We start from the raw sequence: 22,783 nt of genomic DNA, 5'->3' as shown, positions 1-22,783 counted from the left end.
ATGAAACGTATAAAAAACTTATAGAAACGTATAAAGTTCAGAAGCGTGATATAAAAAATTTTAGTGCAACTATACACTTTTGAAAAAGATAAGGTATTTGTATCGGAGACTCTAGACAGGTTTATAAGGTTTTAAATGAAATAACAGGAAGAAAATCTAAATCTTCGTGTATTGCAGCTTTATCTGTCGATAGTAGCAATGTGTCTGAATCTGTATCAATCATTATAACTTAGCTATGTCTATATCTCAAGTAGAACCACTCCTTGAGATTGACAACGCTACTAAGTCAATGTATCATTGCATTGTTTTTTCCAATAAGACATTCGTGTTATACCCAGATTGAATCCCTAACAGACTACCGGAATCCATGAAATACGTAATTTACCGTTCAAAAAAGCTGTTACGCTATAGCGCCTTAATTAACCTACTTTAAAAAAACTTCCATTCAATTCTGGTGTTTTTACCGCTTCTTGGAACTGACAGCAAAATAAATATTACTAAATACAAGCCGATCTCTTTAAAGCAGTTGTAGCAAAGTAATAGAAAAAACATGCAGTTTTATTTGAACAACTATGTTGAAAAATTCGACTTCTTTTATGATGGTCAGTATTGGTCTCACGAAAACAAAATTGATGCTCTGGCGGACAATGAGAGCATTCGTTTAGTGACTAACGGGAAAATCAACGCTAGTTTAGTGAATTGATTTAACGAAAGCAATTGATAAGCTTGATCATCAAATTCTTTTACAAAATTGGAATATTACGGAATACGGGAAAACTCTTATAAATGGCTTAAAGTTAATTGTCAAAAAGGTATCAAAGCGCTCAAGTAAACAAATCAAACTTCTTGATGGATTCCTATAAATACAGGAGTACCGCAGGGCTCCGTTCTTGGCCCTTTTTTAAATTTACATTTCTGACCTGCATCTCTCAGCCACCGATTCAAATGTCTCGTTTTGCTGCTAATACTAATTTAGCCTGTATAAACTCGTTTTTTGATCTATTTCAAAAAAGGATGAACTAATTTTTCCAACTGGTTATTTATGTGCAAATAAATTATCAGACAAAAACAACTCATATGAATTTTGATGCATCTAATCTCCAAACTTAGCAATCTGATAAAATTTATGATCCAAAGCCACCCCGTAAAATCCTAAGTGTTGTACTGGGCAACAAAATAATTGTTTAATACTCAAAAAATTAAAAGGAAACTCGGGTGTCATTGTTGCATTGTTTCAAAAATGCGTCATTATGTTCCAACGTCAAACTTAATAAAATACTCTCAATCGAATATCAAACAAAAAAACAATACGAATTGCTTGTGTATCAGGGAACCAGTTTTTCTCTTTTGAACCAAATTTAAACGTAGCGAAAAATTGCTCGAACGAAATTCTTCTAGAGTAACTATGATAATAAGTATGACAATATTTTGAAATAACGAGTATCTAACGGTACATCAACTTCACATATACGATTTATTGGAGTTTTGCTTCCAATATTTCAATCATAGAACCCAAAATTGTTTTTGAATTCAATGTTTCACATGAAAATTTATGCTCTCTAACTAATAGGAGTACAAAATTGCTGAATATAATGAGCCTGGAAAAATTGGTGATATGACCAAAAATGAAGAAACAATTTTTAATCATAATTTCAAAGATAATTTTATACAAGGAAATAAGGATTTAGTACATTCCATTTTTAATTAACCTATAAAATTTTCAATTTCTTGAACCCAATGGTTAAATGCTATCAAAGCACCCTTTCAGGGATGCGATTCTAGTTCAAAAATGACCCTTAAAATGCTTTTAGTTTTCGAGATATCGTCAGTTTTTCAAATTTTCTAAATATATTTATATTTATTGATTTCCTTATCACTGGTGTAATACTATATGGGAATAGTAATCGCGCTAAATCACTGACAACCAAACATTTTTAGGCTCTTTTGTGGATTAACTTGGTTTAATTATTAGAAAAAAAATATTCTTCTTATTTTATTTAAGTTCGTCATCAATATGTGTTCGGTTAGACTCGATAGGTGCGTATTGTACTTTTAGTCTATTCACTCCATTCTGGTATTTAGTAAAACAATTAATTGAGTTTCCTAAAAAACGTTTAAAATTTACAGTTGTGCTGTACTTAAGCGATTATCGCGAAATAAATTCTTTCATTCTTTCTTAATCTTTTTGAAATCAGGACTGTTCGAATCACGAGTGAAAGGGCTTTTATATGACATATCACTCGACCCACTCCGAGGATCAATTGTAGCACCTGCGAGGAAAACAAAATAAAACAAGAAAAAACTAAAACACACCCTAATACATAGTTGCTCCCCATTTTAACAACATCGAAGTTATTTTTCCACACAGCAAAAAATAAACGAAATAATTTATCCGTTAAGCAAAAAAAATGTACCTTTCTGGTTCTGGTGTGTAAAATATTTCCACCGGATGTGTTCTTCCAGGCACACTCATCAGTGGACAACTGTCAAAATACTCCTGGAACTTCCCCGCGTCCAGAGTCGCACTCATCACAACCAGTTTCAAATCCGGTCTATTTTTCACAACTTCTTTTAGCAATCCCATTAAAATGTCTGTAGCCAGTGTCCGTTCATGGGCTTCGTCCAGAATTATGACCCCGTATTTCTCCAGTAATGGATCTGTCATTGCTTCTCGGAGCAACATACCTAAAACAAAAAAACTTCAGTAATTGAAAAGCTATTAATTACAATGCTTTATGGAGATAAAGAAAATTGTAAACGTATTGGTGATAAATGGATAGCGACTACACCTCGCAATAATTATGCGCGCGTCGGTTATGAGACTTGGGCGTTGCTTAAGGCTGATGTACCATTTACCAGCAAAACGAATCCTTTAGTGCTCAACTAAAGGATAGGGTCAGCTCACCTCACACAAATCAGTGATGTTCATCTAATTTTAGAATGAGAATCGTTCAAGGATGTTTAACTTCAAAAAAAAACGTTTCGTGTTGAAATATACCGTCAGTCATGTATTTAAGCAACGTTTGGGGTCCCGAACAGTCTTCGAATCGAATGGAATATCCGACTTGTTGTCCGAGCACGACATCCATCTCCTCAGCCACTCTCGCAGCCACACTCATGGCGGCCACCCTTCGAGGCTGCGTACATGCCACTCCCTTCTTGGTGGAGAAGCGCATGAAGTCCACACACCATTGTGGAATTTGAGTAGTTTTACCACTTCCAGTTTCACCCACTAATACCTGCATACATAAACAAATCTTAGCATATTTTCAAGAAATTAGTTTCAAAGTCCAAAAACATTCCCAATGAACACACTTTTATCAAATGATTCAATAATTTATTCATTTTTGCCGCGAGGTCAAGTTTTTGTTCTAGCGCAAGTTTTTTTTGGACAGCAATTATAAACGAGGATAGCCGGTTGCTGTACAAATAGAAACAGAAAACAAGGATAGCCGGTTGCTGTACAAATAGAAACAGAAAACAAGGATAGCCGGTTGCTGTACAATTAGTAACAGAAAACAAGGATAGCCGGTTACTGTGCAAGTAGCACAGAATATTCTGATCACAGTCTTAGAAAAATACAAAAAAAATCATATTAATGTCGTGTTTTTTCTCCATGGTATGATAAAAAGATCTGAACGAAAAAAAAAACTTAGGCATATTTGACAGTCATAGTAATAAAGACCATTCAAAAAACAGTTTTTGAAGAAAATTGACTAGACATTTTTTTTTGATTTTTTAACCTTTGTTTACACAATGGTGCTTAAAAAATCCAAAAACTACTTTTATTTGAGTAAAACTAAGTTTTCACGGCTTAAAGTAAGCTTAAACAAGCTATTGTAAGCCTACACGCTCACACAGTTTTAGTTCGAAATTAGACCAAAAATCAAAAATTTCAAACCGGTTTTTCTCGACACAGTGAAAAAATGAAATTTCTTAATGTCGTCCGAATCACGATTGAAAGGGCTTCAATATGATATATTTCTCGACCCATCCCGATAAATATTTGTGGTACCTGATTTTGCGTGGAAAACAAAAAAATGAAAACACACCCAAATACAAAGTGCCTCCCCATATCTCATATGGTCGGAACAAAAACGAGGTAGCGAGAAAAGATACTCGTTTCATTAAAGAAAAATTATTGCTGCAAAATTCATTAGAAACATAGCCAACATTCAGTTGGAAACGAGTCAATGAACCGGAAAAAAGCAAAAAAAAAACAACTTGTTTTTTTTTTTGAAAAATCTCATCTTTCGAACTTCAAAGATTGACGCTTTTTGCTAAAAATGACTAAATTTGAATAACTGGATCGATAGATAAGCTTTTTATTTCGCTGGGAAATTTGAAAATTAAATTCCTCTTTTGAAACTAGAATTCGATCACGTTTTTTGTAATCTTTATACTTTTGCTGTTCTTTAGTGTTAGTGGAGTTTGTCTTCTGTTTAAGAAATTAAATGAGCTGAACTCGAAAAAAGATCATAATTGAAACCGTGAAAAAGTAAAATTTGAGACTACGATTTTTCCTGAAATCGAAAAAAAACCTTCGCGACCTATATAAGAGTCTAACCTACATTCATCGATTCTTAAATATCACCAAAAAATGACAGGTTGAAGTGACCAAAACAGCGACAATTAAAAACAACAATAAAAAAATTTTCAAAATTATGATTTAATTTTTTTCAATGCTTTAATATGATACTAAACTCCCTATGAGCTTTGCTAGTCAAAGGCCATCAGATACTTATGGTGTTTCATTTTGCGACCGTTGCTTGATCTTTTGGCCTATGAATGATATATTCGACATTTTGTCGGTTATGGTGCTCATTGCACCAGAATTAAAGACGAAGCCAGTTGCAACAACAATTAACCGTGCTAGGTAAATAACACGGAAGGACATTAAGACGACATGACATTAAGACGACAAATGAGCGTTAAAACAATTGAAATTCACCGTTCGAACTTAGACAGGTTTCTGCTCTCAGAAATACAATTGGTGCAGCATTGTCTTAAATACCATTAAAAAGTTGATGTTTTAACAGCCGGACACCATAATAAACAATGACAAAAAATTATGATCATGAAAAGATACAGGTTACTAGAAGGATTTTCTTCTTAACCAGCTGACCTCTACCTACCCATATTTTTGCTTGCACAAAAGTAATAACAGCAATATGATTGGAAAATGTTTGTAAAAAAGTTGTGCTCCAATTGAAATTCTAGATTAGCAGTTGAGTTATTTGACTATTTATGTAATTCAAATTCTTGACTACCACAAGATCAAACAACAAGATCAAAGAAGTTAGACAGCCAGTATTTATTATACAGAATCAGATTTCAGACAAGTAAACTTGTTATTCTTACAAGCAAAACCTAGGTAGCTATCAGCTAAAAACCAAACGTCATCTTTGCATGAAACTTGATCAGAACAACAATGTAATTGGTCAAAGAACAAAATAAAATTAGAGGCGTCAATGGTTCCGAAAATGCAGAGCGCGAACTTACATGACACTGGTTTGACCTCAGGATACTCATAAACTTTTCTTGATACTCCCAAACTGGCAGCTTTTTTCTCTTCGCCAGTAGTTCCAGATACCTCTGGGTGAATATTGAATTATTGTAGGGGTTCCTGTTTGGAACTTGGGCAGCTGCCCCGCCCACTATATCTTCATACTTGAGGATCTTTGCCCCCGATGATGAGGATGATGAGGTGGGGGCGTCTACTGCTACTCTCCGTTTCTGAGACATTTCTTCTCACTCACGACTTCAGTTTATGACGCGAATTCAGACCAGCGAAATCTGCAGCTTGATCTAAAAAGATAGTTATATTTTAGGAGGATAGAAATCTGGGGATATTTCACAGACTGATAGATCGCGGGGTTAAATACAAAGCATGTCAACAAAATAAAAACTTTCTTCTTGTCATAGCCTGAAAAAGTTCTAGGTTCGAGGCTGGTATTCGCAGAATTCTACTATTTCCCTATCCAAAGAAAGAACCAAACATATCCGGTCACGAAAAAAAAATTTGATATAAACTTGTTTGTGTGTTGTGTCACACACGCTAAAATGAAACCCAATTTCTTGTCAAAGCCGGTCACGAAATTTTAGCCGAATAGGGTTTCAAGAGATTTCAAAAAGTCCGAAAAAAATCATCACGTCATTGCAGATCCTTGTACCCTCGCAAATCTCAAACACTCTCCTAGTTTCAACAAAAATTGCTTGTTTCATAAGAAACTTGTGGCTTATATAACAGATATTATAAGATTTGCAGAGATATTTGTGAACATAAAGAAGTGGGGGAAAAAGTCGACTATGAAGAATACATTTTTCAAAATCTTCAAAAAAAACACTGAAATTCCTGTAATTTGATGTATAATAACAAATATTGGTCAAAGTTCATAGGCAGTGTAGAAATTGAACAGCTTTTGATAAAGACAACTAAATAACATAACTGTTTACATGAAACGGTTATGTGCTTAAGTTTTCATGAAAAAAAAATTCAATGTTCCCAATTGATAAAGCTTGCTTATCGCAAGCGTAGATATATCGATATGGCCGCCTTCTAATACAATCAGTTTTTCATACAGGCGAGCAATAAGATTGGCACCAATAAAAATATACTAACTTTTTTGGGGGCTGGAAATATTCCCCGTGAAAATGCCTGACGCTTCCACACAAATTAGTATTCGGCCAAGTTTTTGTACCCTGATCCATTCAAAAACAAAAAAAAGTACCATTCATCCGCATAATTTAACAAGACTGCTTGTATCAGAGCTAAGCACTGAATGTTCCGACTACCATTTGATGCCTATGGAATACATTTTAAAACAATTTGAAATTCTCAAATTGCTAGTTAAAAAGTCGAACGTTGTCTGGCAAAAAAATCACCCGAGCACAAAAGTTCCGGCCTTTTCCTCGAAAGTCAGAACAAAAAACAATTAAAGGCTATCAATTTCGTATACCAGGGCTAGTTGACAATTCCTAAAAGCATACCTTTCAACTGTTTCGGTTCTTAGTTAAGCGCCGGTTACTCGACTCAGAACAATTGATTACAACAATTGTACTTACTAAAATTCTGACTTATAAAAAACGGGAAAGACGGAGCCAGAAATATGCAACATGTGTTCTTGGTAGTGGAATTATTATATTTTCACTACATCAGCACACCATGTAATAAACCATAGCTGCCATAACATCGTACAATTAATATTTACTCAGAAGAAGAAAATGTCTCTGTTGGTTATCCAGTGACAAGTGCCTACACTCCATAAAAAAGTTACCAGCATTGAATCTTCTACTATTTCAAAAATTGAATTATTTTCGACCTGAAAATGAAATGGTTCAAGGTTAGTTTTAAAATTTTTTAAACACGGAATGATTCAACTTCGAGCATGTAACTTTTCAGAATAAGATACCAACAAGTAATTCTTCGCTTGGCTTATATAAAAAGTTACTATCAGTTTAAGCGAACGAGGCAATTTTCTGCAATCCAGCAAGCGAAACTAGCCTTTTCTAGATAGCAGCAATGTACATTAGATATTTTCTTGTAGAGAAGAAACCACCGCATTTTTTTCAGCCTAATCCATCATTTATTTTTAGAATATATTTTCGGGAGAATCGGGCAGTTCGAAGAATGAGCCACAGACTCCTCGCTACTTCCAGAGAACGCACAGCGTGTCCAGCATCTTTGAGGACGCTAACCCAGTTTCAACTACTTTTAACCCCAAAGATGACACCAGCAAGCATAACGAAGATGATGTAACGCTACCAGTTCCTGCAGGTACCTTATGCAAACAAGACTTCTGACACCACTATCTTCAGCCAGTAGTTGAACAACATAGAGAAATTTCACAATGCGAAAAGTCTGAAGTGGCATTTCAACTTTGGAATTTTCAATGAAAAAAAAAACAGTTTTAACACAAAGAAAGAAACACTAGATAGTATGTAAAAAAAACTAAAAGCAAACAAGATGGCCGCTTTCTGTGCAAAACCCATCAACCACGATAATAAAAAAAACCGATCAACCACGATAATAAAAAAAATGCTTAAATTTGCGTTTAAAATTTGCGTTTTGTTTAAAATTTGCGTTTTGTTTAAAATTGCGTTTTTCTGCGTCAAGGGATCATAGAGACAAAAGAGCCTGGAAAAATTATTACTGACTTCAGTAACCAAAAAGAAATCTTAGTGCGCTTAAGTGTTTTCACGTCACATTGAGAAGTGCTCTTTGAATAGAGAAGCGAAGATTCGAGAAGATTTCGAGAGTATGTCGTTAAAGCAGCTTTACATAGAACAACATAACTGAATCTTAACTTTGCAATAATTTTTGATGCGGTAGAATAATAGAAAGAATGCAAGCCAAATACAACCCTGTGCGATAGCGTTTCTCTTTAGTATTATCAGCACACTACTGAAAATCCGCAACCGATCATGGCTGTAGCATACGTTGAAGAAAATTAAGAGAACTCAGAAATCCAAGTGTGTATTGCAGTTACTGGTACCTGTATTTAATATGCAAGCTTTACAAAGCTTTCAGGAAGCCACAGTTTACTTTGATATGAGATAAAATCTTCATATTAGTATTATTATTGTTATTTTCATAAGGAATTTAATCAGAGATAAAAGGATTGCTCCCTTAGTTTGCAAATCATTTTAAGATGTCCTTTTTAAAACTGATTTGCAAACCTAGGGAGCAATCATTCCTTCTATGATTAAATTCATTATTTAAAAAATGATAAGAACGATTTGAAGAAAATCAAATTTTCAAAGCTTGCATAATAAATACAGCTTCCAATAAATGCAATACACAAATTGACTTCTGAGTTCTCCAAATTTTCCTCAACGTTTGCGAGAGTCATCAGCGTTTGAGGAACTTCAGTAGCGTGCTGGTGATACCAAACGGAACAGCTACCGCACAGGGTTGTATTTTTCTTGCATTCTCTTTTTTTTCTACCGCATTAAAACTTGATGCAAAATTAAGATTAAGTTATGCTCGTTCTATGTACAGCTACTGTAAGGACATATTCCAAAGAAAAATCTTCTCGAACTTTCGGTTCTGAATCGAGTGAGCACTTCTCAATGTTAGGTAAAAACACTAAGGCACACTAAGATTCCTTTTCGCCTCTGGGAGTCAACCCGAGGTTGCAAGAAAGCTTGATGGGATTAATGGACTGAAAACACGAATAGATTAGGCAGTATTGTTGCTAAGGTATACGACAAACGATGATTTTTTTCGGAAATTATATCTGGTGAATCGGTTGAGGTTAAAATAACCAAAATAAAAGTCGTGTCAGGCCCGGGTTCATAAAATCCTGTTTTAGTAAAATCCTGTCCATTAACTTTTCTTTCAATCACAGTAATATTATGTTATCTTTATTATGATTTGGTGAAATTGGGGCTTTTCAAGCCCAATTTTTGTGTGTTTTAAGATGCTGATGAGCAGTAGCTCGAAAGTACTCCTAACTAATTCAACGTTGATCAACAACGTTTTCCTCTTATTCTTATATAACCATATTATTATTTTTTTACTTCCTGATTATGCCTCTGGGATGTTTTTCCAGCTATTAAGTTCTAGGATTTGCTCGACAGTTTTCACAAATGTAGATAAAAACAAAAATCCATGAGCAAAAGTTCTATTGATTCATGTTCTTTTCGAAGTAGCTCCGCATATACTCGATCATTTTTTTCTTCCAGTGCTGTTCATCGAAAAATTCCATTACTCTCTGGATGACATTGACTCTGTGCCCCGTCCTGTACCAGTCAATTTTTCTATTCAAAATTTTACTATACATTACCAAGTCTTTGAGACTGAAATAAATTAGCTAAAGTTTCTGCATAACCATTTGATTGCTCTCTTGTGAAAAGATTCGACGATATGATAATCAGATCGCCGAAGTTCCCAGCACTGTGAAGGTGTGAAGAATAGAGTTGATAAGATAGCTCTGTATAAGTGTAATTTTGACTCTATCGTTATAATCGGTCAAGTGCTTCGTCGCAGGAGAAAGAGGAATTTCATTGCTTGGCTAACCCGATATTTAACAAGGTCACTACAAAAAAAATTTTCACTGATGACTAGACAAACATCCTTCACTGGAGGTTTCTTTTCAATCAAGGGTTAATCAAGCATGAAGTCTTTTTCAATTGGTGGCACTTGTCAATTTCGAACTCAGATATTGAGCATTTCTTGTAATTAATCAAGTTAATTTTGATTGCTCCAACAAAATAAACTGTTCAGATCTTCTTGCAATTTTGTCAGTTCTTCCGCTTTACCCTCGAAAATTACTTTCAGGTCATCCGCGGATAGCAGGGCAATCGATGAAGAGACAAAATTTGGCAGATCATTATTGTAGATCAACAACAAGTGTCCGAGGACACATCCTTGAGGGACCTCTGTGATCGTCAGAGAATCAAATATCACTTCATTTATTTATACCCCCTGCATTCTCCCGTTGACGTAGTCCCGGGCAAGCTCGAATATTCGTTTTGATATCTTGAGTTGTAATCCTTTTGGTAGGGGCTAAGGTTTGACTTTGTCGAAGGCTTTCGAGAAAACAAACAAAAATTAGTGGATTTTACAGTTCCGATGTTTTTGCAAATTTGGAACAAACTGAAGTAGTGTTGTTGCTGTTTGTTGTAGGCCGTCTACAATGCTGACGGGGGATAAACCCCAATACTCCTCAAGAAATCCATGACGGCGGTTGTATCTGTCTGTAAGAGCTCTAGTATCTGGTCTTCTCCAAGGTTGGCCTTCCGCTCTTCATCCCAGATGCTGCAATGTAGGAGTACGTGCTCTGTATCTTCTTCTCCGTTATTACAGTAGGGGCAGCTTGGGTCATCCACTTGCCCGTGTCTGTGTTTCGTTGCTTGCAGGAATGGCGCCCTGCATTTTGTCGAAGGTGCCCTCCAGTTGCTCTGCGATGGAAGTGATGAACCGGGACTTGGTGTAGGTAGTCTTCTAGGCGTCAGTCGTCCCTGTCCACGTTCAGGGCCTCTCTCGGGTCTCTGCCTTCTTCGATGGTGGCTAGGCGTCCCGGGGCAGTAGATCTCCAGTCCTGGCGTATGTTGTCTTCTCCTCGGGACTTGAGTCTCTGGCATGGTCCTGGGTGACTCAATGCTCGTAGGTGGTGGTCTTCTGGGAACTGGCTGCATCTGATCAGCAGTTTGTTCGCAGAGTCTTCGATTTCTTGTCTGATGGTCGTGAGCGCTATCTCAGCCCTTGTTTGAGCGGCTGGCGAGCCTTTCGGTGCTCCTGTGATGGCCCGGGCTGCCATGTTGTTGCAGGTCTCCAGATGAGCTATGTGGGAGTCTGCTGTGAACGCACCCCACACTTCCGCTGCGTATAAACCGCCGGGTCTGACATAGGCTCTGTAGAGTCTTTTGAGGTCGGTAGCACTCATCCCCCAGTCTCTGCCTGCCAGAGCCTAAGTATCTGGTTTCGCTTGAGGAGCTTCTTGCAGGCTTTCTGGGCGTGATTGCCGAACCTCAGCTGTGAGTCGATGCGGACTCCCAGTATCGTCACTTCTTTCTTGTAGTCTATGTTCCTTTCTAGCAGAATTATCGGTGGCTGGGCTTTGCCAGCTGTTTCGCGAGGATCGAGCGAGACAAAAACTGCTTCTGTCTTCTCGACTGAAATCATCACATGGTGTTCTGCTGCCCATTCGGTGATGACGTTCAGTGCTATCTGTTTGTCGGCTGCCGCTTCGTCGGGAGTGTCTGCTGCCGCGCCAATTGTCAAGTCGTCTGCAAACTGACCGGGGGTAAAACCCAATACTCCTCACGAAGTCTATGACGGCGGTTGTATCTGTCAGGAAACTGAAGTAGTTGAACCCGTAGTCTTCTTCGTTGGAACCCGTATTGGATATCGATTAACAGGGATGCACAGGCTTTTACAATCGCTCGAAAAATGATTTTGGAAATTATGTTAACGGTATAAGTACTCGGTAATTGAAAACTTCTTTGCTATCATCCTTAAATATTGAAAACACATTGCCCATATCGCACTCTGACGGAAATTTCCATAGACGCTGTATAATTTTGATAAGATTTTTTTTGCGACGATGATATAGTATCAGAAATTTTTTTTCTGCAGAATTCGTGGTATTGCATCGTTTCCTCAGCTTTTGCTTGGGTCTACGTTTTGCAATTCCGGTGCGACTGCTTACACTTGTTTTTATTTAATTTCCACATAGCCAAAAAGCTGCCCACAAGGAGGTCCAAAGAAGATGTAATCGTCGTCAGTTACTACAGATGCAAAGTCAGCGCTGAAGAGCTCCGATTTTTCTTCGTCCGATCTTGCTTCACTATTGGTAGCTTCAGACTTTATTACAGGAGATCAGCTGTCCCTCTCTATGCTTTTCAATTACTTGAACATCTTTGCTTGCTCTGCGTGGCGAACAAGGTTCTTTTATTACTATCATCGTCTTTCGTCTGCATTGTTTTGCAAACTTCCAGAAGAAGAGTTAGCTTTCCTTATACTAGGAGTCCTTTCTTTGCAACTTTTCTTCTCTCTGTCTCTTTAGTCGATTTAGATGTTTAGAAGTTTCATTGGTAATCACGGTGGATGGCTTTGTGGTTGTTTGGCTCTTATAGGAGTGTACCTGTCAATCATTTCAGACACCCATTTGTACCGAAGTCATGTGTTGACATCAATATCGCTGTAGCAATAGGGCTGGAAAAGATTTGACATGTCCTCAACCATTTCTTTGTAGCCGCATTTGCAGTAGCTGTAGTATTCCCAGTTCCCTCTCTTCATGATTCTCTCGCTTTAAGTGAGATTTACTGCGATTGACCTTTACGTCAAATGGTAAGCATAAAGGTAAACATAACCAGGAATGCATAACCAGGGATAAACAGACCTTCAAGTCAATTATAAAGAAGAAGAAGAAATGTTAATTAAGTTATAAACACATATAACTTATGAATACATGACACTTAACAAAATTAAAGTTTGTAAAGGTTGCATCTAGTGGCGCGCTGGGGGAAAAAGTTCATGTGTTTTTCTAGTTTCTGATATTGTGCATGTGCCGTTCAGGCGGCTTGTGGAATAGTCTTCACGTTGAGGCACGAGATGGTGTAAAATATGGAAGTTGTTTTTTCCTGCTTGTTGAAGTAGGCTGGAATCCATTCTTTCAATTAGTGAGTCGATAGGATTAAATTTTCTAATGATACCAAGTTTTATTGCCTTTTCTTGAACACGGTCAATGGATTTTAGCGTAGTTATGTTTGCGCAAGCCCAAACTGGTAAGGCATAAGTTATTTGGCTCTCTATTAGATACTCGTAAATATGTTCCAATTCTGATAGTTTCATTCCATAACTTTTGAGTCTTGACAGAAGATAACATGAACTTGATAACTTTTTACACAAATTGTTGATATGTGGCTGGAATGTGAGTTTATAATCGAATGTAACTCCAATTATTTTCATTTCTTCGACATCTTCAACGTTACTCAAGACTGGGGGTGAACATTGAGAGGGCGAGCTGTGTATTGTCATAACTTTTGACTTCTTATCGTTGACGAGAAAATCGTTATCTGAACACCATTGTTTGATATGCTGCATCGCGTTTCTAGAATCATCTTGCGATCCATAAACTGGTTTGATAGTGTAGGAGTCATCAGCAAACTTTATCATTTCAGCCGTATTTACTGGTTCCATATCTAATTCTGACGTAGCGATATTAAACAAGATCGGCCCTAAAAATGTGCCTTGTGGGACACCTTGACTTATGATTGCGGTTCGAGATTTTCGGTTGCATTCGGTAAAAACTAATCTGTTTTTTAGAAAGCTAGCAACCCAATTTATGATAAAAGGGTTTATTTCTGGGGTGACTTGGCTCAATTTTTCTATGACAATGTGGTGTTGGACCCTGTCAAATGCTTTACTGAGGTCAACAGACAAAATTCTCACGGAGTCGGCTTTGGTCTTCTGAAAAGTCGCTGTTTGTTGTTGTAACGAAATCATTGCTGTTGTCGTCGACGCATGTTTTCTAAAACCATGTTGGTTTCTGGGCAGATAGTAGTTGTACTGTTCTGATACGAAGCAATTCATTATCATTCTCTCGAAAAACCGGGAAACAACTGGAGTGATGGAGACTGGGCGGTAGTCGGAAGCTTCTGATGGTTTTTTGCCTTTGGGGATAGGGAAAATTCTAGATCGTTTCATCAGACTGGGAACTATATTTGTTTCTAGAGATCTGTTGAAAATTTTCATGACCGGTTCTGCTAGGGAATGTGCGTTTTCGCTCCATACCCAAAAAAAGTATTTCATTGGGTCCACATGCTGTTTTCCGGATTCTTTTGAGGCCTTCATATATTTGATTCAAGTTGAAATAAGGTGTTTCTTTTTGTGTTTTGTCACTCACGATAGGTTCTCTATAAATTGTGGCTGTACAAATTTCGGCAAAGTAGTCATTCAGTGAATCAGGGTCATCCTTACTACTTTGACCCATATCTTTTCTACCCATTCGTTTATTACCAGTCAGGTTATTCTTGATTTCGTCTTTAACTACCAGTTCTATTGAGTCGATGTTCCTTCCCTTTTTTTTCAACTTGTATTTTTTATTCAAGAGGCACTTGGGTTTAGCTGTCATGAAACTGGGGTCTTTGCCAGAAAGTCGCACTTTTTTCTTGGGACAATAAGCATCTAATAGATCAAGTAGAGTTCTGTGAAGTATGTTGAAAGCTTGTTCAGCATCGCAGTAGTCCAGGTTCTCGAATTTAAGCTTGTCTAATTGCAACCCAAGACACATTCTTTCAGGAGTGCCCGTTTTTCGTATCATATAAAATGTATGTAAACCTGATATAAAATGTATGAAATGTAATAGTATTAAATTTGAATAAATGGCCATTACGTTTCAGTTCGCCACAACTCTGCCAATAAACTGTTTATTGACCCAAAAGAGCATTTGCTAAAGAATCCACAGGACAGAAAGAAATTGCTTTCCCTTGCCAGTTCACCAGAGCCTGATAGTGAAGTTGCTGAACACGTTGATTCAAATCAAACGCATAACCCGGCAGAAAGCATTCCCAGAACGAACAACCCAGAGCATAACAAAACTGAACAAGATACAAATCAGGAGGCCAATGATAAAAACGAACCGAACGTGCCAGTGAGACGGAAGAACAATGTAGACGTTGAAGTTCACACTCAAGTAGGTCACATGTTTAACTTCCACGAAAATTGGAGGTAGTACTGAAAAACCATTTCAAATTCAAATTTTTGTAAGTATTTTATTTGTATTTGAGATTTTGTATTTATCCAGGAATCTCCAGCGGATCGAAAAACCACGACTACAAAACTATCAGCTACCAATCTAAAAGATACCTCTCAAATAGTAGAACGAATGGAAAACTTGGAGAACAAACTAGTTGCATCCATACAGAAGCAGGGAACTAATCTGCGAAAAATGAAGCAAGACCTTTTCGAGTTGAAACGAGAGATAGCTATGATGAGGAAGCATAACTACACAATGGCACGAGATGTAGACGATTTACAGCTTCATGAACTAAGAGAAGAGGTTGTGAACTTGGCAGAGCAGCAACATTTAATCCAGGAAGCCGTCTTGAAGGATCACGTAAATTCAATAATGCAATATCTATGCTTCCTCATCAAAAAAATATAACTATTAAAAAACAAAAAAAACTTTGAGCTTTACAGGAAAATGTTAAAGATTACGTATATTATTATGTAATTACATTAATTAGAGTTGTATAATTTGGATTGGCCAGAAATTTTAAAGCAGTTTGTAAACATGTTTGTCACTTTTTAGAGCTCTTTAATCATTTTGTGAAAAATGTTAATGCTGATGATGCACAAAATGTGCGAAAACGTTTAGTAGTAGTAGTTGTTTCCACATGATGGTCCTTGCCCCTTCATTGGATCGCTATGTCATAGTTTTGCTGCGGCAGTTTTCACCGCACAGCCACAGCCATTAACATTTAAAATACACCAACAGTTGCAATTAACATTTTCATATAATTCAGAAAAATCTACCAAAAAATAAACATTTTTATGACGTATGATAATAAACAGGCCAAGCATCTTTTGTATTTCAGATCATTCAACAGAACTTCTACCATATGTCAACTATCAACCATCTTGACCAAATGAGCGCTTTAAGAGCAAAGCACGACCCGAACACAGAAGAAGGTTTTGTACTTGAAGAAAACATTGCAGGCCAAACATATTGGATGCAGAAACTTGTCACTCAGTCAAAGAATCTTGATTACTTCAGTCAACCATATTCTAATGGAGTACCGCACAGATCCATCGCACCAAACAAAAAGTACATGGCACTTTTCAACTAATTTTTTCAATTATCTCTAATTTATGAAATTTGAAGGGTTTTTTGACTGGGTGAAATGATGTAGATACTTCGTTTACCATGAGAATTTCTGACCTTTTGATTTACTGAAGAAAGTAGAGAAGTTTCCAAACAAAATATACCAGTAATTAATTGTTTTCAGAGATGAGGAGCTCGGATAAGGTAACTTTCAGAAGCTGTCAATTGCCAGCGGCTACATGAACTCGCAGTAAAACATTTGGACTCTTTGCTTTTTTTCCCCACCTGCAAATTTTTCAATTTGAAATTACTGTTCACTTTGTCCAATTGTCATGAAAATTGACATACAGACTGATTAAGCCATAACAAACATATTTGGTCTTCATAATGAACCTTGTAAAACCACTCGTTAGACTATAAAATTCATGTTTGTGTGAGGTGGGGGTGGGAAAGGAAAAAGAGCCAACATTTGTTATCCTAACTTTAGAGCTAGAAGATAAATTGGTATACAAAAAATGACACTTTAATTAAATATCAAAAATATTCAATTAAGCTAGCGTTTAAGCTGGTGGCATTTTTGCAATAAGAAGCATGAAATAGCAGTGCAAGCTAGCAGACAGGAACAGAAAAAAATTAAGCCCAAAAAATGAAAAGAACTACCTCTACAATAAAATACACAGCGGCAAAGCTCAGCTTCGCACCACTTACGATGATGAGAAACGGTGAATTAACCATCAGTATAAGGTATAGAGAAATATTGACAATGTACAATCTATGCTGGAATCTTAGCCTAATTGTTGTGATAAACGTATCAAATAGTCTTTCTTTGTTCAAATTTACTGCTTGTGTGTTTTCATATCATAAGCGCGCTGGACTTTCCTCTTCTCGTTATCTTACCAAATCTCGACGTCCCAGCCGTTGGCGATTGAACTTTCCCTGGCGTAACTGGACGCAAGAAGGAGTGAGCTGGTGAATCGACCTCCAAATCGACGTCAGGTTGTACCACTCCTTTCTTTTCTTTTTTATCGCATTTCCCTCGGCAATTTTAAACCCTAAGTGAAAAGTATTCATAAATCACCCCAAAGAGCTTCCTTTCTCGCCCCAGTTGTCTGTGTTTCCGGTTGATGCCGCGATTCCAGGCAAGACGCATCCCTGTGTTCTCACAGAAACTAATTATTGGGACTTCAAGGACCAAATATATCAAACCAGCTCTAGTAAAAACAACAATTCATTTCTACCGCGGCGCAGCGCTTCGTGATTTGTTTAAAACAGTTTCGCAATACAGACCAAAGCTCCTAAATTCAGTAACAATAGTTGCTGGATACAATGACAACAGGCTGTATCCAAAAGAATTAGAAGCAGTGGAAAAACTTGGTTAACCTTGTCACTAACCAGTTTCAGCCCAAGACACTGATCATCCCCAAAACGATTCAGAACTGTAATAATTCCGAAGTAAAACCGCAAAACTTATATTCAAAATCATGTGCTGTTTAATTTGATAAATAGATTTGTACACCCCCATACACTTATTGTTTCACCCAATCTGAACCTAAATCTAACCCCTAAAATGTTCTGCAGTGATGGTATCCATTTCTCGTTCTACGGTAATGATTTATTTACAAACTTTCTTTCAAATTTAATCTATAAATTCTCTCGCTAACTTGACATCGCCGTCCTTCCTAAAATGGCTACTCAAACACACTGCCTTATTTGTAAATACAGCCTGCGTGGCGTAGGTGTTTGGTGCTTCACATGCCCAGGCTACATGCATGTAAAATACAACGGCCTAGCCCGCAGCAGTGATCACTATGACGATTTCAGTTGCCATCGCTGCACCTCCCAATTTCATTCAGCTAACGACAAGCATGAATGCAATCCCCCAACCCTAGCTACAACCACGCTCCCTCAAATGCACCCTCACCCTTCCACTGCCCCACGCTCACAAAACTCAGGAAAGTCTTCCACTATGTGCCAGTCGGTCATATTTGGAAGTTTGACCTTGAGAAAAGCAAAAAACACTTGATTTTGGAGTGAAATTTAATTTTTCAAAATTTCGAATGGAGCCTGTCATGCACGATTTTCTCGCGATAACTGAAAGTCAAAAAAGAGAAGTCAGAAAAATCGAGTGACAATCGCGGGAAAGTTGCAAGAAAAATCAGTAGGAAATTGCTATTCGCAATTTCCGTCACAATAATAATCTAGAGTAGAGCTGTCCTATTTGAAATAGAAGACAGAGTGTTCCTGAGAACTGGACAATTATCCAACTGGTCAACTATTCGAACTGGACCAGAGTGAACCTTCGGTGGAAAGGTGGACAGCTTGAGTGTCCCAATGGTTCACATAAAACTACATTCTAGAGTACAAACTTGTTCCTGTTGTTGAAACTGACAAACATTAAACATATTTAGTTACATTATTTAATTCTTGAGTTGCTTACCGACTTAATTACTCCCAATTCTTGAGCGTGCTACAATGTGAGTACCAATTTAAATTTCTAGAGTGTGTTTTATAATTGTTATGTTGAGGTAAGGCGAGTTTTAGGTTGATCCATCTGAAATGGATCAAAGTTCCACTGTCTAATAAAAAGTAACTTAACGGATTGTTCCGACCCGGTTTTTAACGGCGTTCATGTATTTTGGGTATCTAGAGACCTAAGTATGGGGACGCTATTATTTCTAGAGTGGGGGGGATATCTTGGTAGTAGCCTTTAAGCGGTAACGGGTCGTAGTCTCATGTCACAAGCGAAAGGAATTGGCTCCGACTGGTTTGAGGTGGAAAAACACAAGAGATAGTGTCCCTGACTCTTGAGCCAATGGTTATAGGGCCTATTTTTCTTAAGCCTCATGTGTGACTGCAGTAGATGAATGTTACATAGTGTTTTTATGGCGCTCCTGGGTGTTTACGACATCAAGACTACGGAGTCGAACCCACTTGAGACAGCTTCGGGCTACATGCCCATTCTAGAGTACCGGCGGTACGGTTCGACAGGAACGTGCAAACCTTCCGGTTGTACCGTGATAGCTTTTTAAGAAAACTCGAGAAAACTTCCTGGTACGCTCTCCGAACGAGGCTTAGCTAACCGAGTAAAGGGGGGCAACTAGGGGGACAAAAACACGAGCAAAAAGACAAAAAGCAAAACAAAAAACCAAAAAAGAATAGAAAAAGGAACAAAAACCATAAAACGAAAAAAGACAGTGACTTTGACACCAAATCAGTTGGATCAAACCTTTATATTAAATAAATAGTATACCCATACTGTTTTACAAGTTCGATCGTTTCGATCAACCTAGCAACTTAACTCAGTAACCTTAATAAAGTGCCCGAGTGTGGGGCGTTGTCAAGGGTTTTCAGATAGCTTGGAACTTAGCTGGACCAATAGGAGACTTGACTGGAAGAGCTGACCAGCCGAGTGGGAAAGTGGTTCAGGAGCACTTGAGCTGAACCAATAGGAGACTTGACTGGAACAGGTGACCAGCCGAGTGGGAAAGTGGTTCAGGAGCACTTGAGCTGAACCAATAGGAGACTGGACTGGAAGAGGTGGCCAGTCGAGTGGGAAAGTAGCAAAGAAGGATTTGGGCAGTTCTAGAGAATTATCAAGTTGGGCAGAACGGGTATCGTTAAAATCCACATTACTTCATAGGAGATAAGTGTAAAATTGGATAAGCGAAATCCCCCGGTTTTGAGGAACGTTTTTACTTAAGCAGGCCTGGAAACAGGTCTACGGTTTTCTCTTGAGAGGTTTAGCACCCGGCGCTTAAGGTAATTTTTAGGCTTAAGAAGGGGGGCTAAAAAGGGGGGAGGTTAGAAGGGGGGCTGGTTAGGTTAGAGGTTGGCGGTTGTAAATTGTAAAAAGGGGGGAAATTAGAGTAACTAATTAGTCGACATCGTTGATTTAGTTACATTAGTCATTAACACGCGTTGGTAATAATAGGTGGATATCGAATTTTAAACTCGAGTTAAGGAAGGTACCCTGGTCGGATTGGTAGGGGGGACGGACATAGACAATTCTGGTGATACCCAATAAGATTATTAGTTGGGGGGAGGAAAATGCGTGGCAATTAAGTACCAGACTTTTTTTTTCGACAAAAGGTAGACATTGGTCACCTTTGAATTTTAGGTGGGTTCTTCTTTCTGTTTTTATTACTTTTTCTAGCTTGGATTTTTTGTTGCGTTTTGAGGATTTGTGCTTAGTTTTTACACGAACAGGTGATCACAAGATACCTGCGCACATGTTTTGGTTTCAAGTTGTTTGGAACACTGAAATAAAGGGAACTAAAAAGAAATAAGAAAAAGGGGGGTCAGCATTTGGCTTTTAAGAGAGGGTTTTTGGGAAAATTTTACTAGAGCTTAAGTGGTGGTACAAGGTACAGTGAATCAAGAAGTCCCCATAACGAAGAAGAAAGAGGTCCCACCGCTCAGAAACTTGTCAACAGTCTTGGGACAGTGCCAAAGAAGTCTTGGGACAGAGCAGTCTGGGGACAGTCTTGGGACAGTGCAGTCCTGGGACAGTGTTGGACCAGAACAGTCTTGATACAGTCTTGGGACAGTACGGTCTTGGGACAGTGGTCTTGGGACAGTGGTCTTAGGACAGTGGTCTTGGGACAGTGGTCTTGGGACAGTGGTCTTGGGACAGTGGTCTTGGGACAGTACGGTCTTGGGACAGTGGTCTTGGGACAGTGGTCTTGGGACAGTGGTCTTGGGACAGTGGTCTTGGGACAGTGGTCTTGGGACAGTGGTCTTGGGACAGTGGTCTTGGGACAGTGGTCTTGGGACAGTGGTCTTGGGACAGTGGTCTTGGGACAGGGGTCTTGGGACAGTGGTCTTGGGACAGTGGTCTTGGGACAGTGGTCTTGGGACAGTGGTCTTGGGACAGTGGTCTTGGGACAGTAGTCTTGGGACAGTGGTCTTGGGACAGTGGTCTTGGGACAAGGGTCTTGGGACAGTGGTCTTGGGACAAGGGTCTTGGGACACTGACGGAAAGTACTGGGACAGTACCGAACACTCTTGGGACAGTAGAAAGAAGCCCGGGACGGTACAAAGAAGAGTAGGGACGGTAATTGGAAGTCTTGGGACGGTAAAAAAATTGAAGTAAAATTACAATAAGTGTTTTAAGACAGAATTAAGACAGAACAAGACTAGTCGGAACCAGGTACGGTTGAGACCACAAATAAAGAAAGTTTCTCGAAAAGTTTTGAAAGAGAACTGGAACAAGGTTTTTATCACGTTGTATATTTCCTTTTAATAATTTTATTCTAACAGAAAATTTTAATAACAGAAGATTTTATTCTTAGACTAGAATTGTGTATATAATAATATTGTAAATAAGAGCAATTGTAAATAGAAATAATGAGACGGAGTAGGGTACCGGTACTAGAAAAAAGGTCAAGTTGATCAAACACGAAATATAACTCGTCGCTGCGCGGAACGACATCAATGGGCCCAAGCAAAACAAAAGATAACTTTTCAGTTAGCATGGTCAGCACGAGGAGTAGTACCGAGAACAAGACGCGAGAAGGTACTAAAGATAAACAGGTGGAGCCCACAATTGAAATCGATCTAGAGACACCAGACCATAGCGTAGATGAAGTGGAGAAGAAGACAACGGAATCCACACCGATGCCCCATATGGAAGATCAAAATCCAAAAACCGTGGAGTTTTCGCCGATAGACGCGTTGGAAGACACAACAAGCAATACCCGAGAAACGGTGAAAGACGACTCTCAAGTAAAGAAAACATCTTTTACAGAAAAGTTGGCGATGATGGTCGGAATGAAATCGAAGGACAACACGGCCGAAGAATCAAAAAAGAAGGACAACACGGCCGAACTGAAAGAGCACGAACATTTGGGACAGTGAGCGCGAAGACGACAGAAGCTGACCTAAAGGAAGAACAAGCCAGAACGGAAGCGACAGCCGAAAACAAGACAACGGCTGATCATGAAACAGCTACTCTTGAGCTTGGCGACCTGATGACAAAACTAAATCAGATCGACAAAAAACTAAAGTACAGTGAGGAAGATAGAGACTTAATAAGGAAAGAGTTAAAATACAACAAACACGAGTATCTGGATAGTTATTTTAACCTGGCTAAGGCGACAGACGAGAGACTCCAGCAGATGTCGGACAAGGTAGATGCCACCAATGAAGAACGAGATAAGAACATCAAAAAAGATATGCAACAGTTGAAAAACCGATATGATGATGTCAACAGCCAATTAGGTAGCCTGGAAAAGAGAATGGAAATAATGAACAGGAATCAGGCCGAAAGTTCGTGAGCAATACAGGCGAAATTGGATGCAATCTTGAGAAATTCTACCTCACAAGAAAGACCGGCAGCGGATCGCACGCAAGGCACCAGAGTTGACTTTGTGGAACCACAAAGGAACAAACGGCAATCGACACCGTTGCCTTTAAACCGGGATGCGGTAAGCATAGCACCAACGGCTGCTAAAACAATCATGAAAAATGGAGCATCAAACACAATGAGTGGCCCGGGGGACTCAACAGCT

The 22,783-nt window shown here is 38.4% G+C and overlaps 2 protein-coding genes across 3 annotated transcripts in view; one reads left to right on the top strand and one right to left on the bottom strand.

The window, feature by feature from the left end:
• The window catches only part of LOC134852881 (putative pre-mRNA-splicing factor ATP-dependent RNA helicase PRP1), a 53,991-nt gene that overhangs the window by 7,975 nt on the left and 23,233 nt on the right, over positions 1–22,783 (bottom strand). For both annotated transcript variants that reach the window (XM_063868726.1, XM_063868725.1), the window contains exons 2-4: positions 5,503–5,811; positions 2,999–3,239; positions 2,415–2,685 (exon numbers count right to left, since the gene is read on the bottom strand). In XM_063868726.1, the coding sequence (XP_063724796.1) occupies positions 2,415–2,685; positions 2,999–3,239; positions 5,503–5,745 (755 nt within the window). In that variant the 5' untranslated portion in view covers positions 5,746–5,811. The remainder of the gene's footprint in view (positions 1–2,414; positions 2,686–2,998; positions 3,240–5,502; positions 5,812–22,783) is intronic.
• LOC134852961 (uncharacterized) lies at positions 7,178–16,551 on the top strand. The gene is made up of 6 exons (XM_063868853.1): positions 7,178–7,343; positions 7,597–7,777; positions 14,851–15,143; positions 15,255–15,566; positions 16,048–16,277; positions 16,459–16,551. Exons 1-6 carry the CDS (start codon positions 7,329–7,331, stop codon positions 16,475–16,477), a joined length of 1,050 nt encoding a protein of 349 aa, XP_063724923.1. The 5' UTR covers positions 7,178–7,328; the 3' UTR covers positions 16,478–16,551.

Source organism: Symsagittifera roscoffensis, chromosome 8, assembly GCF_963678635.1.
Source record: "Symsagittifera roscoffensis chromosome 8, txSymRosc1.1, whole genome shotgun sequence".
Lineage (NCBI taxonomy): Eukaryota > Metazoa > Xenacoelomorpha > Acoela > Convolutidae > Symsagittifera > Symsagittifera roscoffensis.
Note: the sequence above shows the minus strand (reverse complement) of the source record. Positions and strands in the feature narration are given on the sequence as shown.